The sequence below is a fragment of the Drosophila montana genome, unplaced genomic scaffold (assembly GCF_035044405.1).
Source record: "Drosophila montana isolate Dmon_TW-CO22-7 unplaced genomic scaffold, ASM3504440v1 contig_787_1, whole genome shotgun sequence".
NCBI lineage: Eukaryota > Metazoa > Arthropoda > Insecta > Diptera > Drosophilidae > Drosophila > Drosophila montana.
This window is the reverse complement of record NW_026999082.1, coordinates 1-10939: the sequence shown is the minus strand read 5'-3', so window position 1 is coordinate 10939 and position 10939 is coordinate 1. Positions and strand designations below refer to the sequence as shown.

Below are 10939 nucleotides of genomic sequence, written 5' to 3'. Positions count from 1 at the left end.
GTGTTAAAAAGTGTATCATAAAGTTGGGCTCTTATCTGACATTTGCATCTCCAAGAAACCCGAGCTAATTTCGTTGAGCTTTAAATCATCTAAATGTAATTTTTCCCGTTTTTAATTTAATTTAAAAACTAAATGCATTGTGCCCAAGTCAAGCACATAAAACAGAAAAAGTTGTATTTAAATTCCGTCTACAGGGTATTTTCTAGTCCATATTTCGCTGGCCAAATGCATTGTTTCTAATTTTAGCTAGGCATCAAATTATCTTGCCTAATTGCCAAATTCGTGTTAATTATTGAGTTTGTTTTATTTTTACTTGCCGTCCTTAGGGTAGGTAGTTCAAGTTCTGCCTTCACCTTGACTTCAACTATTTAAAATGCGAGTATTTAACACAATTTTGTTAGATCGATAATACGAGACGTGTGTTTATCCAAACAAGTTTAAGCACTTCGTGTGCGGCGCTTGAAAGTATGCAACAAAATTGTACTTTAAGCGAATTGAAGCTTTAAGTGAGCGCAGCTTCTGAGGCGCAGCTTAAAGCTCTGCAAATACACCGAGTTAATCGGAACAAGCTCTAATGAGTATACCCTGTATCCATTTAGAATGTGTACAAAAATGTATACAATGGCTATGTAACTGGCAGATGGAGGCCTATACGACCCTATCAAATATGTACTTATCAGAACGACCAACTAAGCCCACGCAGTATGTCCGATAAAAATCGAAAGACGTCAAATTTGAAATAATATTTGCGTACATCATATTTTTAACATACTCCTCCATATCCATAATATCGATCAATGTCGAGTTTTTCTTAGAGCTAGGGTCATCGAACGATCGGACTACAAATACCGAAGCAGCTTGTATTTGAATTTGACATGTTTGATATGTCAAGTAAATGTGATAGGTAGACGGGATCTTCTTGCATGTTTATTTTAAAATTTAAACTTGAAATATTTTAATATAATTTATTTAATTATGAAGCTTATTTATTATATTATCATTGTTTATTTCATTTACCTAATAAACTATTGATTATTATTGAATTTATGTATTTTTATTTTATTATTATTTCTATCATTTAAGTCATGGATTATTGACTATTATTGATTTTTTTATTTTTATTATTTTCCCAACGAGTTATTTTTAATTACTAATTTGTGCATGTCAAACTAAAAGTACTTGCTTGTATTTAATTAAACAAAGTGAGTATTTATTATTATTTATTTTACTTATTTTATTTTTTCATTAAATTATATTTGATTAGAGACATCGGGTTTCTACGTCAAACTTAGAGTACTTCAACATTTGTTGGATACGTCACCGAGCAACTCTTATTTCGCGCCCCATTTCATTTACCCCGCTGGAGTTTGAGTACGGATGTGGTTATCTCGACTCTCCCCGCTCTCGGCACACACATCCCCTGCCCAAAAGTCGGCACTTTCATTATCAAAGCATCAAATATTCATGAATTCAGAGTGGGCGTTGCCGTTGCCAGGGGCAGCGGTTCGGCAGGTGCGACTGGGCATATGCAGGCGACTCGACTGGCAGGCAGACAGATTTGACTGGATCCAGCGATTACCTGACCAAAACAAAAACGAAAGAGAACAAATATAAACTGCGGCTCCCGGTCGGCCTGTCGGTTGCCAGTTGCCAGTTGCCAGATTTGCGAGTGGTTGTCAGGGATTTGGCGCACGTGCATACCTATTTTCAATATGCCGGACAGATCGGACAACGCACGGACGCTTGGAGGCATCGTGTCTGCGTCCTGCATCCCATGGCACAGCCTCCGCTGTGGGGTGGTTTATTGCAGCTAAACAAAGGCCTGGCATAGGGTGGCTGTCAGTCTGAAGCCCGTTTAATCTGCTCTGATTGCGCATGATGCGTTCGAGGTTCGTAATTATGTTTTCTTTCAACTTTGTCATGTGAAAAGGCGAAATAAAATAAAATCAAACAAGTCACGCGACTCTACCCCAAAGTGCCTGACTAGCAGGTACCCTGTACACAGCGGCGCGCTGCCCTTACAAACATTCCAGCTTCCGTCTATACAAACTCTCTGTGCTTCTTCCTCACTGTGTCTTATATTATAGGTACAGCATGCTGGAATAGCTCGAGTGCTTATTGTCCTATCATTATCAGATTTGCAGGTCTTAAATATGGCACCTAAACGTAGGCATATACCAAAGCACAAGCTTTCAAAAAGTTAAATATTTATAATCTGTGTCAGCTATTACTTTATACCAAGTTTTGTATTCTTAGCTCTAATTTCATCAAGGAAATGTATTGACCGAATAAAAATAGTCAGAGAAAAGAAAAAAAAAACTGTTTTATAACTTTTATAACGGCCGAGATCGACGAGTTCATACGGATATGGCTAGATCGACTCGGCTCGTCGTTGTGATCAAGAATATATGTATATACTCTATGGAGTCGGTTATGCCTCATTCTGCCTAAATACATTTGCATGACCCATTTGAATAAACGTGCCGATAGCTTATATATATTTATAGGGTATGTGGAAGTTGGTATAAAGTCACATATTTAGTTCATGTAAAGGAGAACCTTTTTAAAAATTCGGTGCATACAGTACCTATAGTCTGTGAGATATGCCTAATAGGGGAAAATAACGCAGGTAACAAATCGATATTTATCGATATTTATCGAGATTGATAAGGTACAAACTATCGAAAAAAAAGTGTATATAATTTGGTATAATCTCCTCAAGTCTGTGGCCCTTTTCATTTTTGATTTAAGCTCGATTAAAATCGATATTTATCGATACATTCCACACTGAAATCTCTCGCTCGTACTGTATGTATATGAACATTTCGCCTCTGCCAATAAATCTGATTAAGTTAATATACTTTGTAGCTGGCTCCTGGTAGATGTCACCTACCGCCTTTCACACACAATATACCCTCTGTTTGGGACACGTTCACCGGCTACAGGGTATAATAAATATTTAAAAGCAAGAAGAAAAAAAACGCGCTAATGGGGTTGCTTATGGGGTTGACTGTTAACGAATCCCCTGGCACAAAGCCAGCTAAGCTAAATATTCAATGACAGAGTCGGAGTCGGAGTCACCGGAGTCAAGCACTCGCCAGTTGTTAGCTAACAAGTGTTTATAGTTTCCGCTCTGCAGATAACAGCGGGCAGCACATAAACTGACGCAGAACCAGAACTACAACGAAATCCAGGCAAGCAGTTGGCAAAAGAAGCCGTCAAAATGCCAACTGGCCTGGCCAAATGAGCCACGCACAAAAGCCAAGTCAAGGGGAAAGGTGGCAACCAGAGAGACAGTCAGCGACCGAGTGATACAGAGAGAAAGAGAGAGAGAGAGCAAAAGAGAGCAAGAGAGAGAGAGAGAGGGAGCAAGCTAGACAATAAACGCTAATAGGCAGTTGGTAATAAAATGCGTTGAGCCCAAATGAAAACTAAGATGAGCTCAGATGAGCCAAGCATCACGCTAATGAAGCCATGAAGAAGCCAACGCTGTACAGTGGCACAAAGTCTATTGAAAAAGGCAACAAAATTACTTCAATATGCGCAGAGCAATAGGCGAATAAATTTGGCTCAAAGTTAGCATGGAGAACAGGAGTAAACCTAAAATATATAAAACTCTAAATAATGTGAACATATGAACAACAAATGAAGCGAGCTAAATGTGACCATGGCGAACATGGAAGTACCTTTAGACAGACCAAAAAAGACAGACCTTCAATAAAAAGTTTGTTGCGACAAGAGGAAGATAACAAAGAAAGCATTGACAGGCCAAAGATAGATAAATAGGATCATGGAGGATATAGACAAATATATAGAAAACAGTGTGACAATGCATTAATCAATACTCCAGTTAAAGAATCAATCGAAATAATAGCTGTTAAATAAAGTAGCATCAATGTGACCATGGAGGACATATAAGTGGGTCAAGTATACATTCACGATAATAAAAGGCTACAGATATTCAGGAATTGTCAAACGAAATTTTCTCAATGTTACCAGGGAGGACGTGGAGGGAAATCTCTACAATAAACACTTTCACAGCCGAAAATGAGAAATATTTGACCAAGAATAACGCTAACAAACATAACAAAGATAACGTGAGAAGTGAGAAATGTGACCATGGAGGAAGGTAAATAAAGCGCAAATAAAATATTTAAATCAATACAATAAACAGCTTTGGCATGGCTTGAGATAAGTGCAAAGCTTTTCCGCAAAGAAGAAGTCAAATAAATATATTGAAAATTCATGCAATTCAAATGGGAATCGCAACACTGTGCGCAGACAGCATTCAAATGGACCAGAGACCAAATTTCACCGGCACAGTCGCCAGCGAATTGGCCAAGCGTACGTACGGTTATTCAACCATGATCGGGCGTCAGTTTCCACTGTGGCAGCTGCTGCTGCTGCTGCTGCTGCCAGTTGCCTTGGCCCTGAAAGCAACAACAACAACAAGAAAGACACAACAACAGGCCAATGTGGAGCAGCTGCGTCAACTGGGACTGGGCAATGTGATCAGCCTGCCCATCTACAGCGATCGTAAGTGATGTGCACCCGAATCTTAGTGCCTGCCCAATTCAAAAAAAAATTCCTCAACAGTGCCCCGCGGCAATTATGACTTCATTGTGGTCGGCGCCGGCGCCGCTGGCTGCACGCTGGCCGCACGCCTCTCCGAGAATCCCAATTGGCAGGTCTATCTGATTGAGGCGGGCGGCGTCGAGAACATAATGCACTTGGTGCCGCTGCTGGCGCCCGCACTGCAGCTGACCGCCTCAAATTGGAATTACCAATCGCAGCCGCAGCCTGGCGCCTGTCGCGGCATGCCCGGCAACCGTTGCGCCCTGCCCAGGGGCAAGGTGCTGGGCGGCACCAGTTCCATCAATTTCATGATCTACAATCGCGGCAATCGGCGCGACTTTGATGCCTGGGCCGAGCGGGGCAACCGCGGCTGGAGCTATCACCAGGTGCTGCCCTACTTCCTGCGCAGCGAGTCCGCCCAGCTGCTGGGCTTGGAGCAGTCGCCGTATCACAACCACAGCGGTCCGTTGAGCGTGGAGGATGTGCGCTATCGCAGCAGCTTGGCGCATGCCTATGTCCGTGCCGCCCAGCAGGCGGGTCATCCGCGCACCGATTACAATGGGGAGTCGCAGCTGGGCGTGTCCTATGTGCAGGCCAACACGCTGAAGGGTCGCCGGCACAGCGCCTTTCGCGCCTACATTGAGCCCGTCCGAGCGCGCCGCAACAATCTGCACATTCTGACCATGGCGCGGGTCACTCGCGTGCTCATTGATGTCGCCACCAAATCCGCCTACGGCGTGGAGCTGCTGCACGGAGGTCGTCGCTACCAGGTGCGCGCACACAAGGAGGTCATCCTGTCGGCGGGCGCCTTCAACTCGCCGCAGCTGCTGATGCTCTCAGGCATCGGACCGGCAGATAATTTGCGTGCCGTCGGTTTGCCAGTGGTCCAGGCCCTGCCGGTGGGTAAGCTCCTCTACGATCACATGTGCCACTTCGGGCCCACCTTTGTGACGAACACCACGGGCCAGACGCTGTTCAGTTCGCGCTTGTCGGTGCCCATGCTGAAGGACTTTACGCTGGGTCGCGCGGACACGCAGTTGTCCAGCATCGGGGGCGTGGAGACGCTCACCTTCATCAAAGTGCCCACGGCGCAAACTGCCGACAATCAACCCGACATTGAGCTTATTCAGGTCGACGGCAGCCTGGCCAGCGATGAGGGCACGGCGCTCACAAAGGGCGCCAACTTCAAGGGTGAGATCTATGAGAAAATGTATCGCCATCTGGCCAGGCATCGGCAGGATCACTTCACGTTTCTCGTCATGCAATTCAAGCCGCAGTCTGTGGGCCGGCTCTGGCTGCATAATCGCAACCCGCTCGAATGGCCACGCATTGATCCCAAGTACTTTTCCGCCGAACAGGATGTGGAGCAGCTGCTCGACGGCATCAAGGAGGCCATACGCATCACCCAGATGCCAGCACTGCAGGCTGTCGGGGCTCGTCTTCTCGATCGCCCTGTGCCTGGGTGTGAGGATAAGCCCTTTGGGTCGGATGATTACTGGCGCTGCTCGATACGCACCTTGTCCTACACGCTGCACCACCAGGTGGCCACCTGCCGCATGGGTCCGGCGAGTGATGCCACCGCCGTGGTCAGCCCCGAGCTCAAGGTGCACGGCATGCGCAAGCTGCGCGTCGTCGACACCAGTGTCATCCCCCTGCCGCCCACCGCCCACACGAATGCGGCAGCCTTTATGATCGGCGAGAAGGCAGCCGACCTGATAAGGGCCGATTGGCTCTGAGTCCCAAGTCGACCAAGTCGACCGAGCCGACCTAGAGAGCTGAATAACTGGATGAGTTGGCTGCGTCAAATGTAAATGGGTCAATAAAATGCGAGTTGAAAGCTGGCGAGAATCGCCATGGAGAACGCTAATGAGAAGTCCAACGGGTTTTCAGTGCGACCAAAGGTGTACAAACTTGTTAGACAGTCGCGAATTTTGAGCTTCGTGGCGTGTTTTTTAGAAGTTAAATGAACCCGCGACCGTTCAAATTATGAAGATATTTCAATTACCAGCACTCGAAAGCAAGCTAATTAAGCATACTCTGTACAAGGCCTCCGCGCGGAGACAGTCTTAGCTAAGTAAGTAAGTAAGCAGTTAATCGCAGTCAGTAGGAACAGAGTGCATAATATTTAATATATCTCGCAAAAATGCACAATACAACTATAAGGGAGAAAGTCCAAATAAAGTCTCTATTGACAAAACTTGTTTGATTTTTGAATAGATTTCTTTCTTCCGGCCGTTCTTCCTATCTTTTCTTCTTTATGTATATTTTTCACTACGGTTTCCTCTATAGAGTATCTCTCTTAAATGCTTCTACTGCGATTCTTTGACATATTCCTTAAATCTTTCTTCTTTAATATTTCCATTACGATCCTACTGCATATTCCTTTAAACATGAATCCTTATGTCTCTTTATGGATGTCTGGCTGCCTGCATCCCCTTTCTTGTACATCCCATAGGATGTACATTAGGGGTACCTTTCTTTCTTTCCATTTACACATTTATGCAGACATTTTTGTTGTTTAAATATCTTTCTACCTTTTTCAACACCCTTTTTTTGAAGGAAACACTCGAGATCTTTAGTTTACATTCTACGTTTGGGCTTGATTTACCAAACTCTATAAAATAAATGAATCCCCTGTGAATATATGCTCTCTATACTTCCATTGCCTACTTTAACGTTTCCTTAAATATGTTTCTGTAGGCAGCTACCCTGAATCCTAAAGGAATTCGTCGAGTCACTTCTCCTTACTCTCGCATATCAATTATTCGCACAGGGTATTTCGGCATTTGTGCATTTTTAGCTGCATTCGAATTAAATATATAAAATAAATATAAAACGTGTCGCAATTCAACTCTGAAGGAGCGCCGAGCTGAGAGCTGAACAGATTTAAAAGCCCTAATCCCGTGTCATTGGCTTCAGTGAAATGTTTCTTTTGTCGCTGCTAATAACGCTCGTTGTGGCTAATCGAGCGGATCCCCGACTCCTGGAGCAGCTGCAGCAGCTGGGCCTGGTCAATCTGCTGGAGCAGTCGGTGCGTCCCAATGGTAAGTTCAGGCCGAACCAGCTGTTGCTTTGATCAATGTGTCAACTGCTTGCAGTGCCTCAGAATTTGGCCAGCTATGACTTTATTGTGGTCGGTGCCGGTGCCGCTGGCTGCACGCTGGCCGCGCGTCTCTCCGAGAATCCGGACTGGCGGGTGGCGCTTATCGAGGCGGGCGGCGTGGAGAACATTGTACACCTGACGCCTCTCCTGGCCGGGCATCTGCAGCTAACCGCCTCCAATTGGAATTATCGTTCGGTGCCGCAGCCTCGCGCCTGTCGCGGCATGTACAACCAGGAGTGCGCACTGCCCAGGGGCAAGGTTCTGGGCGGCACCAGCTCCATAAACTCTATGATCTACAATCGCGGCAATCGGCGCGACTTTGATGCCTGGGCCGAGCGGGGCAACCGCGGCTGGAGCTATCACCAGGTGCTGCCCTACTTCCTGCGCAGCGAGTCCGCCCAGCTGCTGGGCTTGGAGCAGTCGCCGTATCACAACCACAGCGGTCCGTTGAGCGTGGAAGATGTGCGCTATCGCAGCAGCTTGGCGCACGCCTTTGTAGCTGCCTCCGTGGAGGCGGGTCATCCGCGCACCGACTACAATGGAGAGTCGCAGCTGGGCGTGTCCTATGTGCAGGCGAATACCAACAATGGGCGTCGGCACAGCGCCTACTCCGCCTACATCCAGCCCGTGCGCGATTTGCGGCCCAATCTGCACATCTTTCCCTTTACGCGCGTGACACGCGTCCTTCTCGACGTGGCCACCAAGTCGGCGCAGGGCATTGAGCTGGTTTACAAGCAGCAAAAATACACGTTTAAGGCCCACAAGGAGGTCATCCTGTCGGCGGGCGCCTTCAACTCGCCGCAGCTGCTGATGCTCTCAGGCATCGGACCGGCAGATAATTTGCGTGCCGTCGGTTTGCCAGTGGTCCAGGCCCTGCCGGTGGGTAAGCTCCTCTACGATCACATGTGCCACTTCGGACCCACCTTTGTGACGAACACCACGGGCCAGACGTTGTTCGCCACGCGCATCAACATACCGGACATCCTGTCCTTCTACCTGGCCGGCAATCCGGCAACGCCTCTGAGCTCCATTGGCGTGGAGGCTTTGGCATTTCTTAAATCGCCGCGCTCGCCGCTGTCCAGAGACTGGCCGGATCTGGAGCTAATAATGTTGGCGGGTAGCCTGGCCAGTGATGAGGGCACGGCCATCAAGCGGGGCGCCAACTTCAAGGATGAGATCTATGACACACTCTACAAGCCACTGCAGCTGGCGCAACAGGATCATTTCACGCTGCTCGTGATGCAGTTTCATCCCAAGTCCGTGGGCCGGCTCTGGCTGCATAATCGCGATCCATTTGGCTGGCCCAAAATCGATCCGAAATATTTTCTCAACGAGGAGGATGTGGAGTATCTGCTCGACGGCATCAAGGAGGCCATACGCATCACCCAGATGCCAGCACTGCAGGCTGTCGGGGCTCGGCTGCTGGATCGCCCTGTGCCTGGGTGTGTGGATAAGCCCTTTGGGTCGGATGATTACTGGCGCTGCTCGATACGCACCTTGTCCTACACGCTGCACCACCAGGTGGCCACCTGCCGCATGGGTCCGGCGAGTGATGCCACCGCCGTGGTCAGCCCCGAGCTCAAGGTGCACGGCATGCGCAAGCTGCGCGTCGTCGACACCAGTGTCATCCCCCTGCCGCCCACCGCCCACACGAATGCGGCGGCCTTTATGATCGGCGAGAAGGCGGCCGACCTGATAAGGGCCGATTGGCACTGAGCTCGAGGAAAGGGTAAGGCCAGACGTGCTCCGAGCTGGTTGTTTGCTTCGGCCAAGTTAATTAAATGAAATCGCCTAACGAGAGACGGACGAGAGACGGACGAGAGCTGCTCCCGAAGCCCCTTTCGCCCGTTCTTTAGCTGGCTTAAGCTGGGGGTTGACCGGCCGGCCGCAGAGTGCATTCACCCAGTCCCAAGTGTCGAGGGTTGAAACACTTTCGACTAGGCACAGCCGCACAAAATATCCAACGGGGTGGTTTCGACGCTGTCGCCAGTCATCAAATAGTCAAAACATGAAACTGAAAACTTGCCAGCGGAAGCTGTTGGCTGTACCCAAAGCAAACGTTGCATGGGGTTGTTGGGGAGGGGGGCAGTTCAAAGGGGGGTTGCGAATTGTTTAGCCAGCGGAAGAGTGGGGCGCGGCTGGCAACCAGATGAGCTGCCTCGAAGCCAAGGGGTGTCCTTACAAGTGGTTATCAGTACGCAAAGGCTGAGCCGGTGCCCGTTGCCTTCTTTTTGTCGTGTTTGTTGTTCTTGTTGTTGTTGTTGTTGTTGCATACGAAAATTTCAATATGCATCAGCAGGGGGCATTTCTTTCGCAACGCACGCGTAACAAGAGAAGCGAAACAACAACCGACAATACCCTAGTTTTTCGACCCAATAAAGCATATTCATATTCTAGATCAGCATCAACAGCTGAGCTATGTCCGTCCGTCCGTCCGTCCGTCCGTCCGTCCGACTGTCGATCTGTCTGTTTCTATGCGAACTAGTCTCTCAGTTTTAAAGCTTTGCACTATATCATGTAGCTGTCATAGAAACGATAGATCGAAAAGTAGGTTCTTATATGTAAAACTGTTTTGTTTCTCAAGATATCTTGTCTAACCTAGGGAATTACTATTTAACATATGCTGCTTATATTGGCTAAATCTTATCAGAATCGCACTTCTTTATGATATTGCTCTACATTCTACAATCAGTCTTACGAGCTTCATTCTTCTCACATATCTGCAATTGTTTACAGAGTATTCAATGTTCGGCGTGCCGTTGATATCCCCACTTTCCCGTTTATTTTTTTTGCTTTTTTTTTGGTTTGTTTCAAAGATTTTATCGGATTTTTGTTGTGCTCTAGAGTTATAGATCTGAGTTAAGCAGGAATTTCGCGAAGAATATTTGATGCTCGAAAGATTAGTGTATTTAGTTCTAGTCTGACCTTCATATATAGATATGTTTAGGTTAAGTTAACACGGCTTTTAGGCTGAAAGGACCTGAAAGACGAATCAATTTAAGTCCTTATTTAATCAAGATTCTGGAAGTTTGAGTAAAAATGTTTTTGTTTAGTTTTTGCGAGGAGTTGGATAAAAAACATAAGAAATATATTTGCTTATTATTAATTTATGAAAATATAAATTAATAAAAAGGAAGACCTTGTTATTTGCTTTTGAGAGAATATCTTTGTGACGCATATTGGAATAATATTTTTGATGGGCATTCTGTGCACATACTCGAAAGTATCTATATGGATTATGGATTTCCAGATAGCAGCCTC

The 10939-nt window shown here is 46.8% G+C and overlaps 2 protein-coding genes across 2 annotated transcripts; both read left to right on the top strand.

Annotated features, from left to right (window-relative positions):
• Nucleotides 1–3798: 3798 nt before the first annotated feature.
• Nucleotides 3799–6331, top strand: LOC135440046 (oxygen-dependent choline dehydrogenase). Its single transcript, XM_064699017.1, has 2 exons — nucleotides 3799–4536; nucleotides 4597–6331. Exons 1-2 carry the CDS (start codon nucleotides 4257–4259, stop codon nucleotides 6309–6311), a joined length of 1995 nt encoding a protein of 664 aa, XP_064555087.1. The 5' UTR covers nucleotides 3799–4256; the 3' UTR covers nucleotides 6312–6331.
• Nucleotides 6332–7498: 1167 nt separating this feature from the next.
• On the top strand, nucleotides 7499–9675 carry LOC135440083 (glucose dehydrogenase [FAD, quinone]-like). Its single transcript, XM_064699092.1, has 2 exons — nucleotides 7499–7619; nucleotides 7674–9675. Exons 1-2 carry the CDS (start codon nucleotides 7499–7501, stop codon nucleotides 9392–9394), a joined length of 1842 nt encoding a protein of 613 aa, XP_064555162.1. The 3' UTR covers nucleotides 9395–9675.
• The last annotated feature ends 1264 nt before the right edge of the window (nucleotides 9676–10939 follow it).